General features: G+C 31.1%; 11 protein-coding genes across 11 annotated transcripts; 4 read left to right on the forward strand and 7 right to left on the reverse strand.

The window, feature by feature from the left end:
- Positions 1 to 20: 20 nt before the first annotated feature.
- Positions 21 to 671, reverse strand: MGT1 (methylated-DNA--protein-cysteine methyltransferase; the record flags this gene model as incomplete). The annotated part of the gene is made up of 1 exon (XM_003684741.1): positions 21 to 671. The coding sequence occupies one exon, from the start codon at positions 669 to 671 to the stop codon at positions 21 to 23; it is 651 nt and encodes a 216-aa protein (XP_003684789.1).
- Positions 672 to 955: 284 nt separating this feature from the next.
- GGC1 (Ggc1p) lies at positions 956 to 1,864 on the reverse strand (the record flags this gene model as incomplete). The annotated part of the gene is made up of 1 exon (XM_003684742.1): positions 956 to 1,864. One exon carries the CDS (start codon positions 1,862 to 1,864, stop codon positions 956 to 958), a length of 909 nt encoding a protein of 302 aa, XP_003684790.1.
- A 1,009-nt stretch (positions 1,865 to 2,873) lies between these two features.
- PCF11 (Pcf11p) lies at positions 2,874 to 4,865 on the forward strand (the record flags this gene model as incomplete). Its single annotated transcript, XM_003684743.1, has 1 exon — positions 2,874 to 4,865. One exon carries the CDS (start codon positions 2,874 to 2,876, stop codon positions 4,863 to 4,865), a length of 1,992 nt encoding a protein of 663 aa, XP_003684791.1.
- Positions 4,866 to 5,211: 346 nt separating this feature from the next.
- Positions 5,212 to 7,875, reverse strand: SIR4 (chromatin-silencing protein SIR4; the record flags this gene model as incomplete). The annotated part of the gene is made up of 1 exon (XM_003684744.1): positions 5,212 to 7,875. One exon carries the CDS (start codon positions 7,873 to 7,875, stop codon positions 5,212 to 5,214), a length of 2,664 nt encoding a protein of 887 aa, XP_003684792.1.
- Positions 7,876 to 9,697: 1,822 nt separating this feature from the next.
- MSC3 (Msc3p) lies at positions 9,698 to 12,415 on the forward strand (the record flags this gene model as incomplete). The annotated part of the gene is made up of 1 exon (XM_003684745.1): positions 9,698 to 12,415. The coding sequence occupies one exon, from the start codon at positions 9,698 to 9,700 to the stop codon at positions 12,413 to 12,415; it is 2,718 nt and encodes a 905-aa protein (XP_003684793.1).
- A 415-nt stretch (positions 12,416 to 12,830) lies between these two features.
- On the reverse strand, positions 12,831 to 13,229 carry TPHA0C02050 (histone H2A; the record flags this gene model as incomplete). Its single annotated transcript, XM_003684746.1, has 1 exon — positions 12,831 to 13,229. The coding sequence occupies one exon, from the start codon at positions 13,227 to 13,229 to the stop codon at positions 12,831 to 12,833; it is 399 nt and encodes a 132-aa protein (XP_003684794.1).
- A 1,208-nt stretch (positions 13,230 to 14,437) lies between these two features.
- TPHA0C02060 (histone H2B family protein) lies at positions 14,438 to 14,824 on the forward strand (the record flags this gene model as incomplete). Its single annotated transcript, XM_003684747.1, has 1 exon — positions 14,438 to 14,824. The coding sequence occupies one exon, from the start codon at positions 14,438 to 14,440 to the stop codon at positions 14,822 to 14,824; it is 387 nt and encodes a 128-aa protein (XP_003684795.1).
- A 2,552-nt stretch (positions 14,825 to 17,376) lies between these two features.
- On the forward strand, positions 17,377 to 18,315 carry CCC1 (Ccc1p; the record flags this gene model as incomplete). Its single annotated transcript, XM_003684748.1, has 1 exon — positions 17,377 to 18,315. One exon carries the CDS (start codon positions 17,377 to 17,379, stop codon positions 18,313 to 18,315), a length of 939 nt encoding a protein of 312 aa, XP_003684796.1.
- Positions 18,316 to 18,843: 528 nt separating this feature from the next.
- On the reverse strand, positions 18,844 to 19,365 carry TPHA0C02080 (ribosome assembly protein 3; the record flags this gene model as incomplete). Its single annotated transcript, XM_003684749.1, has 1 exon — positions 18,844 to 19,365. One exon carries the CDS (start codon positions 19,363 to 19,365, stop codon positions 18,844 to 18,846), a length of 522 nt encoding a protein of 173 aa, XP_003684797.1.
- Positions 19,366 to 19,935: 570 nt separating this feature from the next.
- TPHA0C02090 (uncharacterized protein) lies at positions 19,936 to 23,175 on the reverse strand (the record flags this gene model as incomplete). The annotated part of the gene is made up of 1 exon (XM_003684750.1): positions 19,936 to 23,175. One exon carries the CDS (start codon positions 23,173 to 23,175, stop codon positions 19,936 to 19,938), a length of 3,240 nt encoding a protein of 1,079 aa, XP_003684798.1.
- Positions 23,176 to 24,524: 1,349 nt separating this feature from the next.
- GTB1 (Gtb1p) lies at positions 24,525 to 26,789 on the reverse strand (the record flags this gene model as incomplete). The annotated part of the gene is made up of 1 exon (XM_003684751.1): positions 24,525 to 26,789. The coding sequence occupies one exon, from the start codon at positions 26,787 to 26,789 to the stop codon at positions 24,525 to 24,527; it is 2,265 nt and encodes a 754-aa protein (XP_003684799.1).
- Positions 26,790 to 27,260: the final 471 nt, after the last annotated feature.

Below are 27,260 nucleotides of genomic sequence, written 5' to 3' on the forward strand. Positions count from 1 at the left end.
ATATTGTATACGGGTACGCATCAATGTAAAACATTGACTATATAACATTTACATTTGATAGAATAATAGTGTTCATTTAAATATAATATTGTATCATATTTCATTGTAATCAATTTTTCCTTTTTCAATAAGTATTTCTTCATTTCCAATCCATAAGCAAACCCTGTTAACTTCTTAGAACTTCCTAGGACTCGATGACATGGAATTAATATGACTAAATTATTTTCACCACAAGCTCTTCCCACGGCTCTGACTGCTTTTGGATTTCCTAGATTGTTAGCTATATCACTATATTGTAATGTTTTACCATGCTTAATTTTACTTATTTCGATCCATACTTTTTTTTGGAAGTCAGTCCCTGTAATTAATTCAAATTCCAATAATTCATTTGGTGATTCCTTCTCTTGGTTTAAAATAGATACAAATATGTTTTTGATTTCATGAAGTTTAACTTTATCTTTAAATTTTGATTCATCATTGAGATGGTAACTCATGTTATTGTATTTCTTCTTCGTTACTTTTTCAAACCAAGCCAACGTACCTTTTAATAAGTTAGCTTCATTTTGCCCCAGTCTTATATAGACTATTTTATTATTATCATTCTTGATAACTGCTAAAGCTTTGATCCAATCAGTTTTGACAAAGAAATAAGTAACTTCAGATTTCATCATGGGATTTTTTAACTTATTCTAATTTATTGTATAGTAGGTGTTTTTTTGCAAATGAAAAGAATAGTTGATTTAAATATGAAGTTCAAACATTTCACAAATATTTTATATATCCATGACGGATGTTAAGTTCATATGTTTATGTTAATTTATATGGTGTTGCGCGTATCAAACAAAGAGAATAAAAGTAAACATAAAAAATAAACTGATTTATTAATTTGGGAATGTGTTAAGACAAGTAGATAAATTATATATTCCAAGTATATATGAAAGCACTGTTCGAAAAACTATTTGCGTTCATTCATAAATTGGTCGATCCTTGGAATCAAGGATTGAGCTAGAGCGAATGAGAAAACCAATTTTGGACCAGTTGTTAACAACTTTGGAGTTAAACCTTTGAAGAAGGCAGTTATACCTTCATTCTTGATAGTATTCTTGACGATAGTCAACCCACTTTCTGGATTTTCAAAGGATCTGTTTTGGATTCTAGTTTTGATAACATCCAATGGTGCAGAGACGATTAAAGACGCAGAGGCACCGACAATTGACGAAATGAAATTCTGTGACCAAGTAGCTTGGGAGTAATCTTGTAAACCTAAGATGTACTCCTTTGCAAAAGCATTACCACCGAACAAAGCAAATGAACCAGGAGCGTTACGAGCTGCAGTCCAACCCCAGCCTCTGTACAAATTGAAGATACCTTCATCTTTCAAAATTCTGATGAAACTTCTTCCTCTGAAGGCTTCTGGGTTGGTCTGTCTTTTGATCTTTAGTACATCAAAAGGTAATAAAACAATTTCACCGATACCGATGATTGAACCTGCGGTGGCCGATCTTAGCGCCTTACCAGTTTTTTCACCAAATGCATTATCAAAATCACTCCTATAGTTTTTATTCAAATAATCATTAACAAATGGTTGACCACCATATTTGTAGACTCTTTGTAGAACTTTATACACAGCGGCATAACCAAGACCGGGATACAAAGTGAAGAATTTCTTATTAAATGGAAGTTCAGAATGTTGTTTGAAAATGACTTTATTGAATTCCCCAAGTGAAGTGACTTTTGAATGATTTGTCATTAATCTTTTAGAGATAGTGTCAACAGGATGGAAGACACCAATTTCTATAATACCTGCAGAAGCAGAACCCAATAAACGGGCAGCACCAGATTGTTTCTTATCGTTTGGAGCCATTGTGAATTACTTTCTAGTAATAATTATTTACAGAGCAATTGCGATTAAATGAACTATTTTGTATTTACCTTCTAACAATTTTTATTTACAGGATTGTTATATCTACAATTGCAAATATTTTCTAGAAACAGATATATCTATATATATATATATGTATAGATATGTGCAACTAAAAATCAATTGAAAACTCAATAAGAGAATTTTAAAAGCATCGAGATAGATTATAGCATTGTTCAAAGAACTAGCCAACCCACGACAACCTTACATCGAATAGTCCTATGGTTCCATCAAATTGTATCTCTCTCAATCAAGTTTTCAGTTACTTTTCCACTAATTCCCAATAATAAACAATTTTACAAAGGTAACTAGCTTGATCGATTCAGATTTCTGTTAATTCAATTTTGAATTCAGACAATTCGCCGTACAAGAAACAATAAATTTCACAAAATGACTGATTCGAAGCCCATTTACTCATTTTTTTCCATTTTTTGAAAAAACAAATGTCACGATCCCTTATTTCCGCCTTGTGTCCGTTGTCTAACCCTAGTTAGCCCTGCATTTACTGTAGGGCTAACTAGGGTTGGTGTTCATGAATTTTCAATTTTTCTTCAAAATTGCTTTTTTTTCAGCTTTTCGAACATTGTGATGGGAAAAAAAATATAAATACTGCATCTTAAATGTTCGATTATATAAATACGTTTAAAAATATTCACAACTTGATAGAGACGACTATTATCAGCATTATTGTTAGGTATGCATATATTTCTATGTACAGCTTAAATTAGTTAGGAATTTAGATACCATTTAAGTCAACATCTGATTTGTAGAGTGTGTGCATCTTTTTTTCTCTCTCATAGACTTATTTATCTTAATTTTAGGGGCACCTATCTAATTATTCTACTAGTAAATAATTTTATTGCTGTGCATTGCATTGCATTGCAGAAAGAAAATAATAATAAGCAGGAGAACGCATAGTCGAACGTTAAGTTAGTTATACATTAAATTACATATGGATCGTGATCAAGAGGCTATTGTAAAGGACTTTACTAGCATTCTCGATGAGTTGACTTTCAATTCAAGACCGATTATCACTACGTTGACAAAGATGGCAGAAGAAAATATTTCTTTAGCTCAATATTTTGTGGATGCTTTGGAATCGAGAGTTGAGAAATGTGTACCCAAACAGAAGTTGTACGCTTTTTATACAATTGATTCAATTTGTAAAAATGCTGGTAGTCCCTATACAATCTATTTTAGTAGAAATTTGTATAATTTATATAAGAAAGCTTATCTTTTAGTTGATAATCAAGTTAGAACGAAATTAATCAATATGTTTAAAACTTGGATACAACCAATTGAAAGCACAGGATTACCAATATTCGATAATGTTGAATTAGATAAAATTGAGAACTTCCTAATAAAAGCAAGTGCATTGCATCATAAAAATTTTACAAAATTACTACCTGAACCAACTGTACCTTTATTATTAAGGGATATTGATAAATTAACTACATTAACAAATGAGAGATTAACAAAACAGAAAAATAGTGATAGTAATGATGAAAAAGAAATTGAAAAGTTAAATATGAAGATCTTAGTTTTATCACAATTAAAACAAGAATTGCAAAAGGGAAAATTAACTAAAGTCGCATTAAAACAGGTTCAAGTTCAATTGTTACAAGTTTTCGCACAAGATCAACAGGTTTTGCAAGAACGTATTAGACAGGAGCAACTTCAGCAGGAACAACTTCAACAAAGGCAAAGGACCGAGCAGCTGCAGCTGCAGCAACTTTCTCATCATCAAAATGCTGCTATTAATCAACAGTTTCAAATTAAAAATGACCACAATCCTTTATTTGGTAATTCGTTGAATTTAAATCCTCAAGGTTTTTCAACTCTGTTCAATAATTCAAATTTTATTCCAATGAATCAAAATATGGATGACAATAACACTATGGGAGGTATGAATCTTAATAACATAATAGAACCTGCAAATATTTCAAACATAGAAAAACAGAACAAACTTAATAAAATGCATAGCCTATTCGAATCTTTAAAAGCTGAAAAGTTGGTATTCCAACCTAAAGAACAATCCATCATCACTTTGAATGCAAAATTAAATATCGATGACGGAAAGTTGATAAATAACAGCGGAAGGGCCAAATCTGAAACTGACTTAACTCGACTTCCTTCTATTGAATTTTTAAGTAATATTATTTCGGATTGTAAAGCATACTTTTCTACTGTTAATATTGACATTGTCAATACTCCTTCTTTGAACATTTCACAAGATTTCATATTAGGAGAAAATAAGATTGTCGAAAATAACTTAATTAATACTCTTTATAGAGCTAAACCAAAAAAATGTACTCTATGTGGTAAAAGGTTTGGTAACACATTAGATGAAAGAAGATTACAAAGTGATCACTTAGATTGGCATTTCCGAATAAATAAAAGAATAAAAGGTTCTGAAAATACTTTGTCGAATATAACAGCAACAAATTCCTCATCAAATACAACGCAGAAAAATATCCAATCAAGAAATTGGTATCTACATGATTCACAATGGATTATATTTAAAGATAAAGAAATTGTTTCAACATCAAGAAGTGATCATTCTGAAAATAATATGACTGTCGTAAACTTAGATTTCAATACGAATATGAACTCACAGAAGAACAATAACATAAATAATGCTGATAGAAACTTGTCTGGTAATGAGTCTAATAAATTCGTAAAAATTGATGAAGGTTTATTGTCCAAAAAGTATGTCATTGTACCTGAAAGCGTTGAAGATATGTCTTTCAAATGTCCCGTTTGTAAAGAAATTGTTGCAGCAACATATGATGAAGAACTTGGTGAATGGATTTGGAAAGGTTGTATGGAATATAAGGGTAAGTATTTCCATGCAACATGTTATTACGAATCTGCTAAAAACAAAAATACCTCAATTGGACTTGAGTTAGATATGGAAAAATTGAAGAATTTAATTACTGATTAGTTAATTCATCAAAGCTCGAATTTGTATGCAGTTATGTAATATTAATAAAAGATTAATAGATTAATTGAAACTAATTATATAATGATTCAATTTCATGAACTTCCTGTATTTTGATAATGAACAACTATGAAATAATGATTATCTAATTGATGTGGATATTTGGGTATTTATAGAAATTATATACAAAGTATCATGATAATATATAATCAATATATAATCAATCGTATGCAAAATTCATCAAAATATTTTCACTCGGTCATTATTTAGGAAGGCCAATCACAATTTCTTATGCCATTTATAGTATTGTGACCATCGGTCTTTCTGAATAACTCTTGTATGCAATATGTTATATTGACCTTGAATTATCATCATCGGCGAGATCTTCCAACTTCTGAAGATTTGCCTTTAAAGAAGATATAGTAAATTGACTCTTCAACACTTCCGCAGATAGACTCTCGATTTTGGAATAACTTTCAACTAGCAGTTTCGTTTTGCTATCCAAAAGCAATAAAGACTTCTCCAATAGCGATCTCAAAAAAAGTATTTCTAAGTTTGTATCCGTTGGTTTCTCAGGATTAGTTGATTCCTCTATATTGGCCGGTATGTTTTTTCCTAAACTTTCTAACAGCTGTGAAGAATTATTAATATCAGTTTCTGACAACTGTGAAGAATTATTAATTATATCAATCACTTTCTGGTGATAACAATTTCTGTTGAAAGGGACTTCATTTGGAACTGCATTTGTAACTGCATTTGGAACTTCATTTGGAGCTGCATTTGGAACTTCATTTGGAGCTGCATTTGGAACTTCATTTGGAGCTGCATTTGGAACTTCATTTGGAGCTGCATTTGGAACTTCATTTGGTTTATCAATCTCAGAAGTAGTGCTATTTTTACTATGTACTGTAGATCCCTGAATCTCTTCCTCTATTAAACTTTCAACCCTGTCTGCTCCATCATTTGCTGTTAATTTTTCAACCCTGTCTGCGCCATCATTTGCTATGACATTTGTAGGCGATCCCGAAGATGTATATATACCTTCAACTGTTTGTTTTATTGGATCATTTTCAGGTGACACTTTAGTTGAGGCGGTTGTAGGAATTTCCGATCGAGACATATTTGATAACCTTACATTTTTAACGTCATAGATGTACTTTGATATATCGACTCTCATAGTTAATAAAAATTTTAGGATTTTAGAAAATGTCCAAATACGTACTTTTCGGGCTGTTCTTGTACTGTTCTTGAACATTGCAGATTTCAATGCAGGAGATCTTTTTCCTTCCGGAATGTTCTCTAAATCACAGTTAAGAATAATGACATCTGTGTCATCAGAATAGTTTCTATCAATTATACTTCCCAATTCTTTCTCAAATATTAATTTGATTGCTTCAAAAATAATTACAATGCTATCCTGTACCTGTGTATCGGAATTTTCAAAATAAATATGAAAATATTTCAAATGCCTCTTCCATTCAGAAATCCATCTTACTTTTCCAGCATTAAAGTCATCTTGTAACGTAAGATCAATTTTAGGTTCAATGATATTTTCTCTTGGAAAGTTAGAGACAGTATTGTCACAGACTACTTCTGAATGACCTTTCTTACTATCTAAAAACGCTGCTTCTGCCTGTGGTAAATACTTTAAACGACTTTTCTTTTTCTCATTCTGGAATAAAAATGCTCTAGAATGTTGGTAGTTTCTGAAAGAAGAAATATTATTTGTTGAGCTTACGTAAACATCTGAATCAATAGCATTATGAGTGAACACACCTGAATTTATTAGATTAGACAATTTCTCTCTATTAAAGAAACTATGGTCGAATTCTAGTTTATTCATTCTCTTACTAATTTCATAATCGTATTTTTTAAATGCAGACTCTGCTTCGTATTCACTTTCATTCTGAAGTCTTGTTTCGACATTTACTAGACCTGCTAATAAATTTTCCATATTAAATTTCTGATTATTTGATGAATTCATTCCGTCAATCTCACTAGAACTATAGTTTTCATCAGATTCTTCTTTCGATTCCGAGGGGGAGGATGCAGAGGAAGAAGTTAACTCATTAGTTATATGCATTATGCTACCTTCTTGAACATTAATTGTTGAACTTGGCAAAGGTTTGATGTTTTTATCTGGTATTTTATGTTTTAAAAGAGATTTTTCCTCCATTGCATTTATTTCAGCTATTTCCTGTTGAGAAAGATTATCATTTGTGTTATTCTGTACTTCTTTATCATTTTCTTTATAACTTTCATCTTCTATTTCATTAAGACTTTTAGATGCTTCTCTTGGCTCGATTAAACTTGATATTTGAATTTTTTTAATTCCTGCTTCTTTCGCATCAACATTGTTCTCAATTGATGTTACGGTTGTCGTATTGTCTGTGTCCATTGCATTTCTTTCTGTTTCCTTTTCTAAATGTGTTACATCTAATATTGTCACATTATCATCCTCTCCTTCTTCAATTGCTTCATTTTTTAAATTTTTCTGTGTTTCAACTATATCCTTCTGTGATTTTTTATCTGAGGATATATTGGTCTCGGCAGTTTTTAAGCCTTTTCTAGGTTCACTCTCTAATTCATTATCTGCTATTCTTTTATTTAATTGCAGATTTTTCCCATCCGATTTCAGATCATGGTTTAAAATACTATAAATAGTTTCTTTGCCTCTACTGTTGTCGACGGGATTTGAACTTAATGTCTTCTTTGTAGCAGTGGGACTTGCTTCTGAGAATGATTTGAATTTCGCATTTTTTTTAGATGCATTTCTTTTTGAAATCAACAAATCCAGTAACTTATTTGGAGCAGGTACCTTTTGCGCTGTATTTATTTCTTGTACGTTAGAATTTGAATCCTTGGTTGCTTTTGACGAATGTTGTCGTAGAAATAATGGACCATTATACGTCACATTACTTTCATTATTTTGGTTGTTTTGTTGCTGTGGCACATCAACATTTATTGAAGGCAAACCTTGCAAACCTTGATGCACGGGAGGTTTGAACAACATTGTATGCTTTCGAAAAAAAAGTTTACAAAATTACTGGTATATACCTCGATGCAACATATACATATACTTATGTGTATGTGCACATGTATGTGTATACGAGTGAGTTGGTATCAATAAATAAATATATGTATTTATGTGTAAATATCAATACGAAACAATGAAAAACAAATATAAATAAATACAATTATGGAAATAGAAAGATCATCAATAGTAACCAAGACTGTAAAAAATGAAATAATATTTAATGACATAAAAGAATTAAATCGAGCATTCTACAGATGGTAATAACGAAGTTTATGATTGTTGTGTATATTGAATAATTGTCAATGTTGGAGTAAAACGGGTTTACTTTTTTATATTATATATTATACATAAGATACTATGTATGTATGTGTGTATGTACATAGTTTCTGAATATCATTTGCTCGGGTAAGACACGGTTGAGATTAACTATGCGAATTGTATTTTTAATCACTTTTGTACTGCATTATTGAGTAAAAGCTAAGCAGAAGAACGGTTTTGTGAACGAGAACCGAACACGTCGTGCAAAGAGAGAAAATGAACAACGCCATGCACAGAACGGAAAGCGGTGTGTTGTGGGTGACAGTCACAACACAAGATTGAAAGGGATAATTGACGATTGGTTCCATAGTTCCATTGTTAAGATCACATTATATATAGCGTTTAATTGTTGTAAGTGTCCTTAAGCCCATGGTTGGTAGGATGAGCCTAACCTAGAGCGACGCACACATCTCTTCGGTTTGTCTTTCGTATACACTCATCATCACCACCAGTCTTGTCTCTTTTGCTATCCTAACACCCATACCCCCCATACTGTGCCCTCCCCCATACCCCCCAAACACCTCAAACTACGATAATCTCAGTCTCTCTCCTCCCCTTCCTGCCGCGACCACCGCGTCGCGGCGTCCATCACCACGTCGTCACCCGCCCCCAACCCTTCCAACTGGTCCCCCACGCCCCTCCATCTCCGCCGGAGCGTGCATCTAGTTACGTAGTAAGCACTGTGGTTCTGTTCTGAAGAGGCCTTTTGTGTTGTCGATGAGAGGAGCAATGATTATCACAACTGCTCTGAGTGCTAACAGTCTCAGCATTCGTTTCCCACCTCATTGTTCAATGCCACCAGTTCACGGAGCTGTACACGTATATATGCACAAATGACACAAATTCAATGCCGTCAATCATCACTATCTTCTACTTTAACATGCTAGATTGTGTTGCTTCTTACAACCTGACACACTCATTGATATCCATAACTTATGCTATTTATTTATCACTCATAGTAATTACAAGTAGGACAGTGTGAATTACGTGGATGTCTTGAGTATACTGGTGAAATAGCACCATTTCTGTATCTTTTTCTCTTAAAATCCTGTTTTTTTCAATTATGCAGTTTGTGCAATCAAGTGATTAAGGAATGTTACCAACAATGAAAATTGGAAGTTCAAAAATTCGAAAATTCAAAAATAATATAATATGATAACATAATGATTAGTTTTTGAAATTAATTTAGTAAATAAAACAGAATGTATTGCAATTTACGTAAGGAGTTAGACGAGTATTGTATTAATTCTTCTTTGCGGTTAATCTTTATATATATATATATATATGCATATTTCGAAGAGTTGAACTACTTTAATTGACTATATTTTTGTTGTACTGTTCTATAAATAATACTACCAATTTTTATTTTCTTTTCAATAAAGGGAGAGAGTCATACGTCTACATACATACGTACACATAAAAACGCAGTTTGAGGGACTACAAAAGTTCAATTCATTTTTGATCAAATAAATACGTGCAAATGGTATTTGGTTTAAACAAGAAGGAACGGAAAGTCCCCGATCTTTCTCGGTATGATTACTACTATCAAAATAAACAACAAGATGAGCAGAATACTGCGCAACAACATCATCATCAACAACAGCAGGTAAGACATTCTTATCTTCCTAGTCAAAATCGTCATTCTTCATACTCTGATTTTCATTCGGCTAACAGAAGACATGCATCGACGGCATCTGCACAGAAACAAAGAGCATATTCAGTCACAGGCCATAATGATGGAAGTTCATATACTGTAAAAAATCCAACTTCGAATCAAATAACAACAACGAAAACTAGATCATTGGTCCCGCCACAAAAGACAAGGACCGCAAGAAGACCGTCTAATAACAGTAGATCGTATTCAATTAAATCACAAAATAGTAACACTGATCAAACTAAAAGATTGAACTCCATAAATTCAGTAGGTAGTAAGCAAATTAATAACACAGGACGCAACCATAAGAATAATGGCTCGAGATCAAATTCAATCACAGTGCAAACTACAGAAATTAAGGATCCGAATGGTAAAACACAATCCATTACAAGAAAGACGGTTAAAAGAATGAATGGCTTTGAATACGTAGAGACAACAACTACCACTACTACCACGGTGAAGAAAAAATCGCCAATGAAATCGAAACAAAAATCAAAAAATAGAAACAGTGAGATTAATAGACATTTTCAAGAGTTTAGCGGTGACTACATTGAGGAAGATGGCTATACTAACATTGGGAATAATATTGATGACAATAATAATGCAAGTGACGTTGAAGATGAGTCACCTTATGAGGATGAACAAAAAGACGTTGAATCTGTCACCGAACCTGATAATAACGATTTTGTTGACAGTGTTATTGAAGAAGAAAATGAAATTGATATAATTGAAGAAGAAAATCATGGACATGATGACGAAAATGCCTTATTTTTAGCTGACTCCGGCAGTGATAAAATCCATAAGCCACACAACTTGAGAGCATTGCTAATGCCAAAAGAAACGCCATTAGAAAAAGATGAAGACATAGTTCCATTGGATAATACAAGTAGTATATCGAAGTTTACTGAAGCAAGAGAAGAGGAATCCATTTCTGAAGTTAATAATAAAAAAAATGATAAACAGGTTCCAGTAAATGGATCTTCAAGAAATTCAGAAATTCCAGAACAAAAGAAGAAACGTATTGTGAGAGCTTCATCTGTACCTTCGAATTTGCGTAGCAACAATTCAAGTTACTCAAAATTGAAACCTAAAGCTAGTGGTTCTAATCTAAGGAAAGCACATGTACCTTCAGAACCAAAACCAAAAAAAAAATTAACCGAAGAAGAGATGTACGCTGTAGCATATGAGATAGCAAGAAAAAAAGTCTACCAAAATAGTGGACTATCCCATCCAGAAATGAATGGCATGCAATATGCAAACCCTCAACCACCTGTTATTGTAGAAGAATCAAAAGGTATGAGTAAAATGGCAAAAAGAATGTCTGTAAGGCAAAAACCTGTAATAAATTATCAAGAGGATCATCAAAGACAAAACTATGAAGTTAGCTTGGATGCATATTCTCAAAACTCAAGAAAGAATTCAGTTGCTTCAACATTACCAACATCGCTTAATAGTAATAAAAAGGCTCTAGATATCCATAAACTACACAGTAATGAAAAACATGCACCACCCATTAAGAAAACAATGACCGACGAAGAAATGTATGCGAAAGCTTTACAAATTGCTCAAAAAAGATTTAATGATGATAAAACTGCGAACAGCATGTCATTGAGTCAACCAGAGCCGATAATAGTACAAGAATCAGCAACTTCTTCAATAAATAAAAAAATAGATATTTTACCAAGTATTGAGGATAATCCACCACATGCAAAAGTGCAATCTATTGGAACAGAAGAATATAACGAGGAACCAAGAGAATTTGTACCAGAAGCCAGCATGGCAAAATCCCCTATGAAACATAGACTTCGAAAATTATCCTCAGTTAGTTTAGGTAAGAAAACAAAGAATCCAGAGATTACTTCTATTCAAACCAATAATGAGATAGCGGAATCTCCAAATAAATCGAAATTAAAAAACGTGTTCAATAAGGTTGTACAATTTTCTCAAGAAAATAGTGGTTATCAACCACCTAAAAAAGATCGCCAGTATCAAGAAGAAAAAGTTGCTCCAGATGCTGGTAATGAACATAACACAAATTTTGTTAGGTCTGCATTCGATGCAAATGAAGAACATGAACAGAGAGTCAATTCAAATTTACAAAACATGGCACCACCTCCAGCAGTTAATGGCCAAATGAACAGAATTTCAACAAATAATGAAAACACAGGTGCACAATCTATTAATTACAATACGTTAGAAGCTCCTACTGTTACAGCTGGCAGTTCAAATGTTGGCGGGGCAAGCATAAAAGATAGCACTATGGAGTCCGTTAATAGGCAAAATACTAAAAGTTCATCAAGAGGAGCACCTCCATCAATAAATGATTCTACTTTGTTGAATAACCAAAATTCTAATATTATCATAAAGACGAACAATCAAGCACCTGTTAATTCCCAGGCCAGAGAATATGCTTCAGTTTCTAATGTTGAAACTGCTTTGAATAATTCAGGACAACCAATAAATGTTCAAACACCTAAAACGTCTAAGAATGATAATAAAACTAAGAAGAAGAAAAGTTTCTTTGGCAAACTCTTTAAACATTAAAAAAATTAAATTAATTTTTTCATTATATTGCTACTGTTGGCATTAATATATAGTGTTTTCTAGCATAGAAAAAATATTGATTGACATTCATATTATTATGTTGTAACCATAAATATATTTTATATTAATTCATTTTAGTAACTAATTTTAATACTTAATATTTTACAAAACAAATTATTATAAGGTATATAACTATTAATAGTTTAGTTATAGCTTTATATATAAGTGGAGAAAAACGTAAAATTACCAAATTTTGTTTAATAGATTAAACTATATACCCAGATATTATATATACACTAACCATCTTCTTAATGAAGAGTGATTAAAAAATTTAAATTATAAATGACCAAATTAAATGATTATTTTTTATTAATTATCTTTAATAAAATGAAAACTTTAAATCAAGATATTAAATTTATAATTCTTGAGAAGCCTTAGCAGCCTTGGCAGACTTCTTTGGTAACAAGTTTTGATGAATGTTTGGTAAGACACCACCTTGAGCGATGGTAACATTACCTAATAATTTGTTTAATTCGTCATCGTTTCTGATGGCTAATTGTAAATGTCTTGGAATGATTCTGGACTTCTTGTTGTCTCTAGCAGCATTACCGGCTAATTCTAAAATTTCGGCAGCTAAATATTCTAAGACAGCAGTTAAGTAAACTGGAGCACCAGAACCGATTCTTTGAGCGTAGTTACCTCTTCTTAGTAATCTGTGAACTCTACCGACTGGGAAAGTTAAACCAGCCTTGGAAGATCTTGATTGAGAAGCTTTAGCAGCAGAACCAGCTTTACCACCTTTACCACCGGACATTATGTATTATTTATATTATTGATTTGATTTAAATTGTTAGTTAAAAAACTATTACTGGTTTCTTAGCTTTGAATATAAGAGTGTAAACTATAAAAAAATGTTGTAAAAATGTAATAATAAAAATAAATGGTAATTGAAAAAGTATAGAAGATGATATAATAAATTAAATGATTGGTAAAAATGATTATTCTTTACTCTTTATATAAGTTTATTTTTTATTGTTTTTCTTCTCAAAAGAAAAAAGATCTATTTAATTTTAATGGATCATCCTTTAAATTAGAGTATATCTTTTCTTAATTAAGATAATAGATACTAAGTAATTTAATACAAATAATACCAATAGTAATTAATAGTAAACCACCAATACTCAATACACAATAATAAACAACTACCTTATTCTTAAAAAGTTAGTCAAGTTATGATAATACAAAGAATAAAACCAAGGGAGAAGTGAGAGCCGCAATAATTTAATTTGTTTCAATTTGTTTTTTTCGCATAATAAAAAAACACCATACGTTGATGCCAGTTTCTTCGCGCCGTCGGGTGAAAAACCTGGAACGCTAAGGTTGAAGCGATTTAGATCGAAAGGATTTCAGAAATCTACAAATTGGCTGTTTTTTTCTTAATTATGGATATTCATGTCGATTTCCTAATCCGGAAGCGGTTTCTTAATATTCTCATATTTTCTCTTCCTTCAGTAAGTATCTCTCTGCTGTTATTTTAAATATGATATTAAGTTTTACTATATGAGTTTCTTTCTGTTGGGAATTTTACAATAACAGTTTCATGTTCTGTGAGGCTTATTATTAGTTCTTATTTTTTGCTTTCTAGAAATTATTTTTACTACTGCAAAATGATCTTAATGGGATGATCTTAAGATAATGAAGGGAATTAAAGGATATTGTTTACTTGTTTTTATTAGATATTATTTTTGTCGTCATGATAAACATAAATAAATAAAATAATTCTGTAGAAAGAAAAAATATTAATATATAAATAACAAGATTTATTATAATCTATTTTTAAAATAATGATTAATTGATAATATCTTTTTTTTTCACTTGTTTAATTAACTACTTTTTGTTCTCACTTATTCTTTCTTTATTATCCAAATATTTCTTACTTCTTACTTTTATTATTTTTGTTGTAGAGTTATTTTATTCATAAAGAAAATCAACACAAACAATAATAAATATATACACATAAACATGTCCGCCAAAGCTGAAAAGAAACCTGCCTCCAAAGCCCCAGCTGCTGCTAAGAAGACCCCAACTGCTGGTTCAGATGGTAAGAAGAGAACTAAGGCTAGAAAGGAAACTTACTCTTCCTACATTTACAAAGTTTTAAAGCAAACTCACCCAGACACCGGTATTTCTCAAAAATCTATGTCTATTCTAAACTCTTTTGTTAACGATATTTTCGAAAGAATTGCCACGGAAGCCTCTAAGTTAGCTGCTTACAACAAGAAGTCTACTATCTCTGCTAGAGAAATTCAAACTGCTGTCAGATTAATCTTACCAGGTGAATTAGCCAAGCATGCTGTCTCTGAAGGTACTAGAGCTGTCACCAAATATTCTTCTTCTACTCAAGCTTAAACTTGAAGGTGTAAGAAGGAATAAATTTTAAACAACAATAGAAAAAATTTAATAAATCATAACAATAAATCATAATGGTATTAAAAAGATAATAAATTTTTATTTATTCGGATTTGTATAATAGGAAATAAGATTATATCTTTTTTATTTATTAAAATAAATAAAAATTTGAAAGGGTTTTGTTTGTGCTCTGAAACTATCTAAGTATATATCACTCTCATAAGTTTCTATAAATATTTTAATAAATTGTAATTGGAATAGGTTGAAATATCGAATGTTTTCATATAGTTAGAAGTCAATCGAAGTACTAATAGTGGTTTAATGGTTATTAAATTATTCAACTTGTGCTTTTTTGACTTTTAAACAACAAGCCGATAATCATTTAAATTTTTATTTATTTTATATTCAGTTGTTGTAGGTAGTAATTAACTGACTTCATTCCCATGAAACATTAGAAGTTAGAAACAAAATATAAATAAAAAAATTTAAAATGGCTATAGTATGCAATTATTGAAAATTTCAGGTTTATTTACTTTGATATATGCACTGTGATGGGTTTAGAGCTGCTTATGGTTAGCAATGATAGGCTTTATAATCTATATAGTTTATGAATTCTAGATAAAACCTATTAAAAAAAATAAGTGATAAACTATAAAAAGCCCAACAGCACTAAAAAATGCTGAGCTTGATACAGTTGTTGACGAACTCTGCATTAGACCCAGTCCAATGTTTCATGATTAACTTCGGTAGCAGAGGTTAAGTGGGTCAAAAAACTGGCTTCAGTTTTTTTATCTCCTCTGCCCATAGAGAAACAATCGTATTTCTTTTTAAATTCGCCTTGGAATTAAAGGTTATATTAAAAAGTGAATGTAAATTATGGTTGCACCACGATTGAATGGAGACCATTGGGCACTTCAGATCTAGAAAGTCCGTCAGACAGCCACTTCCAATCCTGTGCTGTAGATATCGCACTAATTTTTTTCCATAGTTATATCAAGATTCAACTTTTTTTAATTGTTTATTGACTTCGCTGAAAGCCGTTCATTCTTGCCATAGTTAAAATTACATAAACAACTCTTTATAGACCTTTTGTGTCACAATGGTAACGAAAGCATGTGTGACTGAGCCGGGCCGGGGCTTTTTTTACATTCAAACTCGAGTATTTCTTCTTTTTTGGTGGGGGGAGAGAGTAAGAATCTAAAAAACATTCCATTTCCACATGACTAAAACGAGAGAGACAAACACGTGAACATTGAAACATGATGCACTTACTGCTCTATAAAGATTACTTTCTTCACGGTGTTAATTTTTCATTCATTCCCACTAACTCGCTCACCCTTTAAAATGCTGTTTTCCAATAAGTTTCAATGGTATAGCCACACACAATACGCATGATACAACACATACATCTGAGAGCATATTTATAGGTACGTTTGTGTAGATAGAAATCAATTTCACACGAGATTATATGAACATATCTGGGTCACACCGTGTATCGATGAACCTCAATACAACAACGACAACGCAACAAGCCGTGACAGACCCAAAGAATGGGCATGATGATGTTGTCTCTTCTCTTGTTCGCGTCTCTAATTTAGTAATGAATATCCATCCGAAGCTCGTGTATACATACACACATATAATTTTGCTTTGTCTAAATCAAGTACGTTAAGAAACAGGTCAGCTGCTCGAAAATGGGCCTATAAATCGTCGACAAGAAAACATTTTTCAATTATCGAACATATAAAAAAGATAAAATATGACAAGATAAGCGTGTGAAAATGGCGCAGAAATTACTAATCCTCCTAATCCATCAACTAATAATCTTCTAAGTTTTCAACTTTACTGACTAACTGTAATGCAGAAACTCCCCTTTCCCTACCCTGTCTCTGTCGCTGTCTCTGTCCACTTCGTATCTCAATTGCCAAAGTTCATTAGTTTGAGATAACAACACATTTCGTAGTTTCGTATTTTTGGAACTTGTCTCCACGGATATTTACTTGCATATTGCATACTCTCAGATGAAAAAAAAAAAAGAAAATGGAGCAAAATAGTATGAATTCCTTTAATTTATCATAAATCAATATTATCACTAAGTTAAGAAATACTGAAAACTTTCGAAATAGAAAACTAATTATATTGCCCATTAAGATTAAATGTGAAATAATTTTTGAGCAAAAAAATGTTAAAAAGTTAATGTTATTTCACACAAACTTATTCTTAAGAATAATAGTATATATAAAAATATTAACGAACGTTCAAAAACAAAAATAATAGTTCATAACAATTTTATTAATTTAGTTTGCTTGGTTCAGTCAATCGCCTATCTGTTTGCTACAATATCCTTATTAATAATATTAAAAATTCAACCCCATTGAAGTGAATAGAATTTGTTCTTATATGTGTGTTCCTAGTAAACTTTAAGGAAGCAGAAAATAGATTCATATATATATATATAGACACACACACACACACATACAATTCCTACCAGTATAAAAGGTGTACCGCATTGAGGAATTATAATTAAAATAGTAATAACAATAAAAGAGAATATGTCTGTTGTTGCTTTAAAGAACGCCGTTGTTAGTCTGGCAAAGGGTAGTAGAAGTGATGACACCGATAAGAAATCCCTTTTGAATAACAATAATAAAAGTTATGGCTCAAACAATAACACAGATTTAGAATCCAATCAAGTAAGCACAAATGGTGATAATTTGCTAAATAATAACAATAACGGCGATGCTATGTCAATCAATGATGACCCTTTTGCAAGCAATTCTGTTATTAATAAGCTTTTCGGTCAAATCGATCCAAGAGTAATTAGTGATTTAATTATTGGTCTATCGGATGGTTTGACAGTTCCATTCGCTTTAACTGCAGGTTTATCGTCATTAGGTGACTCCAAATTAGTTATCACTGGTGGTTTCGCTGAATTGATTTCAGGTACAATCTCAATGGGTTTAGGTGGTTATTTAGGTGCAAAATCGGAAAGTGATTATTTCCATGCAGAAGTTAAAGCACAAAAGAAGTTTTTTTATAACGATCCAACTTTAATTAACCATCAAGTAGAAGATATTTTATTAAGTATCAATGAAGATTTCACAGACGATACAATTTTATCATTCATCAAAGATCTTCAAAAGAAACCACAATTAATGGTGGATTTCATTATTAGATACGGTAAGGGCCTGGAAGAACCGGATCCAAATAGACAATTTATCAGTGCTGCAACAATCGGTGGTGGTTATTTTGTAGGCGGTTTAGTACCTCTAATACCATATTTCTTCGTTTCTGAAGTCGGTACAGGTTTGATCTATTCCATCATAGTCATGATGTTTACATTATTCTGGTTCGGTTATATTAAGATTCAATTATCAATGGGCGATCAATGCACAATGCGTCATAAGGTATTCGAAGGTTTCCAAATGATCGCAGTGGGTGGTATAGCTGCCGCATCAGCATGGTTTTTCGTTAAATTATTAGACGGTTAGGAATTATGAACTAAATTAAAGTAAATTAAAGTAAATTTGACAAATACATAGGCCACCATACATATTATAGTAAGGAAGAAAAATATAAACTAAAAATTTCAATAATTTTTTTCAAAAGAGCATTTTACAACATTATAATACACCATCATTGATATCATTCTAAAAACCACAAAAGATTTCCCAAAGAACGAAAAATAAATCTGAACAATCAAGAAAATTCAATTCATAATATATTTGCTTATTTATTATTTATATCTTATATCCCACGAAGAGAACATAAATCTCTACAAATAGAATATTTCGAAGACTATCTATTCACAGAAGATTAATGATATATATATAAATGTATTTCATACTCTCAAAATAATATTTTTGTATAATAATAACCAAGGTTATGCCAATATAAATGAGTGCCATGTTAACAAATACTTCAAGGCCGTATTCATACTTAATTTAAATAACGTAAATGATATAGTCATGTGTTATTTATTTCTCGATGCGATATGATATTAATCCCAATTATGTATTCTATTTAGTTTCCAATATACTCCTTAATGTATCTTGATCAAACATTTTTGTACCGTCTTTTAATACGTTGGCTAATATACTTAATGACTTAGTGCTAAAATCTGGGGCTTCTCTCAATGAATTTACATCATCACCATAGTTGGTGAATAGTAAATTTAAATATTCATTTTTCAATTGATTGTCAGCCTTCTTGGAATCTAATTTGTTTTTTATATCTTCAATATTCGATATCTCTTCATATTTATCATTTGCAATCACATTATCTTCTTTTGCTTCGTCTTTCATTTCAATGTCACTTATTTCGTTATCAGATAATTCAAGGCTTTCATATTTCTGTGTAATTTCTGGTTTAACCTCATCATTAACCGTTTCACTTTCATTAGTTCCTGCTACTATATCCTTAGATTCCGTTATTTCATTATCAGAGAAGGATGAATCGTCAGAATCAGAAATAGCTGTTCTCTTCTTATTTCTTCTCTTGTTATTTCTTTTTCTTTTAACGGCAGTCGATACTTCACCCATTTTAATATTATGTATGTTTGATAGTTAGTTTATTGTCCTTGAACAGCAATTACCTTCCCATAGCATTTTCTTATCTTAAATGTAGTCCATGCTATATATGCAATATTTAAATCATTATTATTTTATTAAACTTAGCTCATCGCAAAACTTAACTACCATACAAAAAAATTTCAAGCGACATCAAATGTATTCGGGTAAGTAATTATGTCTCTCCAGCAGTAGTACAAATGAGTGTCAGTACAAATAAGTATTGGTACAATAAACTTATCAAATAAGTACTCTTACAATTATGTGAATGTCTTTTATTATATGGATTTAAATAATTATTTAATGAAAATATGAGTTGTATACTAAATGGAGTTAGTAGTACTATTATATAAATTGATTAAGTCTAAATTATTACCTATGAATTCAATCAAAAATCAATCCAATATAATATTTAATTTAATTGACGTTGTCCAATGTCAATAAATGCAAAAGCTTCTTAAATATCTTGTTTATTCGGTGACCAATATTTTATAACGGAAATGCTATATTAAAAATGATTTTTATTAAATATATGATTTTTGATTACTGTAGAACTTCATCATAATTAAAGGCAGAAGAAGAAGTACCGTCTTCAAGGATATCTTCAATATCCGCAAGTGCAGTTTCACTAAACAAACCGTTTTTAGTGAATCTTAAATTCTCTTCTGCTGCTTCAACTATACTTTTCCTACGTCTCCAGAGAGATGCGCTATTCCCATCTAAATTACCAAGTTCAACAGGTGCAGTAAGGGAAGTCAGGATGTCAACATCTTTAACATCTAGTGATGTAGTGTCAATGTCGCCATTGATTTGCGTTAGATCAAATATATTATCATCATAATCATCATCATCATGCGTATTATCCAATAGATCGTTATCCTCATGTTTCAATAAGCTATGAATTTCATAAAGCGCATCATTTTTCATTGAATTTTTTCTGCTTGTGTTGGTAATTAAACTATCACTAGTAGGAGCAGCAACTGTAGATGCAAGTTCTTTATTTAACATCTCACTACGTACTTTACGTGCTTGATCTCTCTGCATCTTTAGTAATTTTCTTTTCTTCTTAATTTTTCTTCTCTTTTCATTCTCCTTCTTCTGCAATTCTTTCATTCTAGCAATTTTTCTTCTTGTACGTTCATTACCAACATAACCAATTGGAAATTTTTTTATGGAATTATCAGGTATTAAATATTCATCGTCATCAAAATGATTGACTCCCTTATTCCTAAAAGCAGAGAGTGGAACTTTTGGCTTATTATACCATTCACTAATATTCAGTAGTTGTGTATTCGATGCATCAACATCCTCCGAAGCTTGATCCTCTAAATCACTCATATTTAGTAACTCATTCAAAGTTAATTCATCAGCATTAGTATTAGGAATTTCATTTGGAGTTTCAACTCCTTCTGGCGTCATAGAATTTGCCCTACCTTCTAATAGTTGCATATGTTCTTGAATTAAGGGATATAATGATTTAGTAGAAAGTCCATCAATAATGCTAAAAGGTTTACTGTTTGTTTTCCAAGTACCTAGTTTTGGTGGTCTTAACCCAATTACATTTGATCCAACAATTTCTTTGGCTTTGGTACTCAAACTCTTACTTTTTTGGGTTGGCCTTGGCAAATTATCATCTTCATCAGTTGATTCATCATCTACATATATCATAGCCTTATCTGTACCACCATTTAATTTATTTTTATCGCCATCAGAGCTATCAATATCAATATCATCAACTGAAATGTCCGAATAAGAACTACCATTATGCTTTATGTCATCCAAATCATCCAAGAAGTCATCATCTTCTTCATCATCATATTGGAAATAGAAAGAATCTGGATCCAAATCATCAATATCAATGAATACATTAGTTAAACTTAAATCATCATCATCATCATCATCGTCCAATTCAATAGACAATCCATCTGACGAACTGTCAATCGAGGTGTGACTTTTGTTTCTTGACTTTGACTTTTTATTTAAAGTTTTGTTTTTCAATACAAATTGATTATTATCCTTGGATTTGTTATTTTCATTAACTATAATGTTTTCGTCTTCATTTTCCGAAGGTATACGGGCTTCATCCAATAATGAGCAATTGTTATCATCATCAGAGGTTAATGCATGTTCATTGTCATATTTGGAGTTCGCGTCTCCTAAATGATGCAATGGAGAATCGATATTTAATTTCTTCTTTGATGATCTCTTATCATCATTGTCCTCATCACTATGAAAGAACACACTAAATATATATTCATCACCACCATTATCGATCGATGGAGTTGATGCATGTCTCAACGACTTATTTTTTTTCAAAAGTTTGTGTCGCTGAAGTCTTTCTTTTCTTTCAAGTTTCTTTGCCTGCTTATTACGAAGTTTTGATAATTTTTCATCATTCAATAATAGAGGTAGTGAAGTACTTAGGCCAAGTTTTGGTTCTGTTCCATCACCGTAAGAATATAGATTAAAGAATTTAGGATCTTCGTAGAATGGAATTTCAAAATCATCTTCATCAAACTCAACTTCCCCTTGGTTATTCGAGAATATTCTAGTTTTAACTTTTTGGGACATATTATCTTCCGGATCGGAACCTTCTTCATGTACGCTGCCATCAAAAGATATATCATAATCATCTTGTAATTCTTTAACGATATCCGCTTCTTCCTGTTCCAATAATGCTATGTCATCTTCACCAGTCTCTATGCCCGTATCAACATCAGTCAAAGCATCGCTATCATCCTTTCCAATAGCTTTGAAAAATTCGTCGTGATCTATATCATAGTCGGATTCAGTACCTGATGTTGGCGATATATCTGAATACTGATTAGAATCAATCTCATTTTCAAGTGAATTTTTATCCAATTTTTCATCAGAAGTAGAACTTGATGATTCAGATAAAGAAGACAATTTTGGTATGTGGAACTCTTCTATCAGTTTATTTCCTAGACTTACATTATTAATATTATTATTATTATTACTATTATTGAATTTTACTGTATTCTCAGTGACCTTTATCTCTTCACCGATATCTTCAGTTGCCTGAGGCTTACTATCAATAGTATGATCATTATTTGTATTGTGCTTCTCCATTGATAGTACTGTTTTCCTTTTTAATGCTGATAATGCTTCCATGGCTCTCTTTTTCCTTTGAGCAGTTAATTTAACAAAATCTATATTCTCATCCTCCGAACTAGTATCACTATCACCGTCTGTATCATCATCATCATCATCATCATCACTTGAACTTGCTCCATCCTCGTCAGCACTAACAAAGACTCCATAATCAGACGATTCCGTACCTTCATCCTCTTTTCTATTCTCTATGCTATCATTATTAACAGTTTGATTCCGTATAAGTTTACTATTTTTTCCACTTGTGGAGCTTTTTACCTTCTTGTCATCTTCAGTAGCAGACTTATTCTTAACATTATTGGCTGTTGCATTTGCAAACATTCCGCTTACCAGTTTCTTACCTTCAGTCATATGATGTTGGTTATTTCTATTTTTCTTACCGGCGTAAGCAGGTCTTGCGATGTTAGACTTTTCATCAGATAGGTCACTCAAAGAAGAATCACTTGAGTAGAGCAGACTAAACCGTCTCGGCCTATTTGTGCCTGAAACATTTAGATTACCATCACTTTTCTCAGTCTTGCTATTCTGATTCTTAAACAATTGTTTGATATTTGCCGGGAGTTTCCCACTTACTTGGCTCTTATTCGCCTCTCCACTTTTTATAGGACTTGCTTTAGGAAGAGCCTTCCTAGGGCTATTTTTGCTGGGCATATTTTTTTGTATCTATGTAACTATGTATATTTGTATATCCCCTTTCTGACCAATGCTAATCAACTACCTTTAAAAATATGATATTTTGTATTTTTATTCACCTAAAAAATTATTACTCAAAATGAAAGAAATTTCTGGACTGAATTAATGACTTCAATTGAAAAAAAATAATGCACAAATATATTATAATACCCTCAGGTTTCAATACGCTCAACAATTCTTCAAAACTAACAGATTATATGTATACTTTATAAACCAAAAAAAAAATCTGGACTGAAGAAATAGAAATGAATGGCTGAGATAAATATTAGGTCCGATTGATCTGATATGATTCGTGATTCAATAACCAAATAGAAATGATATTTTTTATATACTTGTATAACTTATATATACATATAGACCTTCTAAAATTTTATTAGGCCATCTCATCTTAATAGGTTTTCATTATATAAAAATAATTTTTTTGAAATTTCAACATACGTTAGATATTATCACATCATCTCTTTATAAAATTTTTTAAATTTGTATATTTCTGTTATTGCTGACCGAAAAACAGAGTAGAAGCTCGTGCAATTCGAACATTTACTCTTTCCTAGGCAATTAATTGTGTGCAACATTTGATCCAGTAAACAAAAGCAGTAGTAACATTAACTGGCGCTCCATGGTATTCAGAAACATGGGAAGAACAATATCATACGAATGATTCTTTGAAAGTTACTGCTGCATAAACAATTTGCTGCAGTAGTTGCTTTTAGATCATTTTGTCGGTGTTGTGCATGTAAGTCTCAGCTATCCAGCCATCTTGTCCGCATCGGGAAGAAAAAGAAAAAATAGCAAACAGAGAAAAGAAAAGGAAAAAGAAAAAACACGGAGACAGGATAAATCCGGGTAAAACAGCAAAGTAAGGAGGGTAGGGGTGAAGTTATCATCGGTGAAGTGCTACTTGTGTCCAGATGCTTCTAAAGAGGTTCAGAGAAATGCACTGAGAACAGCAAAACCACAAAAATGAATACGCAGGTTTGTCTCAAAATAAATTGTAATATGTGGTGCAATCAATGTATGCAAAAATTCTTATTATGGTATACAGGCAATTTCATAATTAAACTATCATCTATCTCAATATAGATGAACTTAATTGAAAATTTAAAGGATTAATCATAATAATACCTATACTATTATTAATCCAATGACTTTAATTATTTTAGTATTTCTGATTTGTTTTTAATCTAAATGGTTATGAGTGTTGCATACATACTAGCCTATACACTTATACACACACACACACACACACACACACACACACACACACACACACACACACACATATATATATGTTACTTTGTATTATGCTATTTATCTCTATGGTAATTTGATGAACATCCCAATGGACCAACAATCTCAATAATATAATTACATTTTGTAGTTTCTTGTACATTACTTATTTTAAAATTTTCATCACATTTGATTACCACAGTAGCCGAACGTTTTGGTCCATTCCAACATTTATCACCATTATTAAATTCAATTTTTATACCATTGTTTATTTCATATAAAGCATCAATCAAATAATCGACTTTACCAATTTCACTAGTTTCATTTACCAAGTGATCTATAAGATATAATTGATTATCATCTTCATCATCATCATCTTTTTGTATAGTTGAATATTTTGTTTTCAAATATTCAATGTATTTTTGGTTTGTTATTGACTCTGAATCACTTATATCATCGAAATTAATACTATTTAGATCACCAATTAAAATAACGTTACCATCACCTTTTAATTCTTTTTGAAGTATTCTTCCCCCGTTTTTAGAATCAAAACATATGTTGTATAAATAGTTGTTAATTGCATCATTTATACAAAAAATGCCATCTTCTTCATTGTCAGATTTCATTTTATTTAGTAAATCTTTATATTCTTGAATTACTAATTCTTTCGTATTTTTAATATTTTCATCACCAGTTTGATATTTTTCAACAAATTCATTCAAAGATTTTAAAGAATTCTCATTTAATTCTAACGTTTCATTTAATTTTTGTAATTCATTTTCATGTGTATTGATTTGACTTCTCAACGATTTTAATAATGAAACAGAATATTCATTGTTTATATCATTTTTAACATTTACCAAAAATTTATTTAACCTACCAAATATATTATCGTTTTCGTTATTCTCCAACACATTATTTTCAACAGGCACATCTTCAACTTCTAAAAATGTTGGAACTTTTTCAGTGACAAAATTAAATAATTCTTCAACACCATTAGAAAACTCAATTGGTAAACTAATCCCCTTTTTAGATCCATCCTCTGTAACGCTTAATCCATTATATTGATCCAAAACTTTCTTATAAGCACTGATTGCATTCAAAACACCTTTATCTTGAAAATTGACATTGAAATTATTTGTGATATCTTCTAATATGGCCATGATTTCTTCTATAATCTCGATTGTCTTTCCAGTATAAGAAAACTTACCAAGCAATAAACTTCTAACAAAATTAATTTTACCTACGTTATATTTAACGGTTTTAAATTTTTTATCATCGATAGCCTCTTGATTATAATAACTTGAATCTTCTTCAAAGTCATCAAATTTGAGACCCATAGAAAATAAGGTTGGTAATTCATATGATAAATAGTCTAATAACTGGCCTTTTTGATCTTCATCAACGACAGGATTACAATCTCTAAACATTCTTTTCAATTTTTTATCTGAGTATAACTTATTATATTTTTTCACGTTATCATTAACTACTTTATCATTCATAGAACTTGTGTATGTATCTATCAAATTTTCCATGATTCCAGTCAATTCCCTAAATACTTTATTAATTTTTTTAATATCTTCAAATTTCTCACTTAAAGTGTCTTGTAGATATTTGATATCTAATTTCTCAAATTCTAATAGTATCGGATTTACCAATTTTAGTTCGTTTTCATATCTCACTCGCTCATCATTTAATATACTTTGATAGTTTTCATATTTTTTGTTGATATCCTTCATTTTATCCTTAATTGACTCTGATTGTATTTTACTATTTTTCAATTTATCTTCAACAGATTCGATATTATATTTTTTTTTCAATTCATTCAAAGAATTGTAACCTAAAGAATAAATATTTAATTCACTGTCAACCATTTTATCAAATTCTTCACTTAGAATCGAACAATTATTTTCAAATTCGTTGAATTCTACACCAGAGCTTCTTAGTCTCATTAATTCATCAGAACAATCACAACAGTCACAAATACCATCGCCAACTTTACTATTGGAAATATATCTTGGAATGAAGCCTTTATTCTCACAATAGAATAGATCCTCATTTCCACATGCACCAGTACCAGGCTCATCTGATCCATCTGGACAATCACATACACCATCATTAACTTGTTTGAAATCAATTGCAATTGAAGGAGCATTTAAACAATGAAATTTACCATCTTCACCCGGTTTATATAAACTTTGTCTATCTGGCGCAACACCAACAATATTTGAGCTCTCACAATTTAAATTTTTCTTATTCAAATCAACATTTTCACCACTAGTAAAATTAATAAATACACTTATAAGTAGCAATGAATTCACTGAATTACTAATGGGAAACATTGTTCTTTACTACTTACCCTTTTTCTCCTTTTTATCGTGCACTTAGTATACTATAAAGTTCAACTATAGTTGAAGCATCTTTAAATTCTTAATTAAAGTAATTCACCTAACATTGAATATAATATATTTTAGTTAATATATTGGATATTATTTGAAATAAAATTACGTTATCTTAAATCTTGACATTGAAACAACCCTATAAAATCCACAAAATAGCCCTAACATACCCTATAAACAATAATTTTTCTATTAGGGCTACTTGTCTCCGCATTGGGAAGTTATATCAACAAAAGGACTATTCGTATTTTGGTGACTATTGAAAAACCGAAATCAGCTAGAGATATGCGTAGAACATCTAGTTTTTGTAGTATATAACAATTATTTAATGTCTTGCATATGACGTGAAAATATAAACATTCAAACTGTAACTACAATATTTTAAAGTGGACTTTTAGATGTAATTAAGTTAAT

The sequence above is a fragment of the Tetrapisispora phaffii genome, chromosome 3 (genome assembly GCF_000236905.1).
Source record: "Tetrapisispora phaffii CBS 4417 chromosome 3, complete genome".
Classification (NCBI taxonomy): Eukaryota; Fungi; Ascomycota; class Saccharomycetes; order Saccharomycetales; family Saccharomycetaceae; genus Tetrapisispora; species Tetrapisispora phaffii.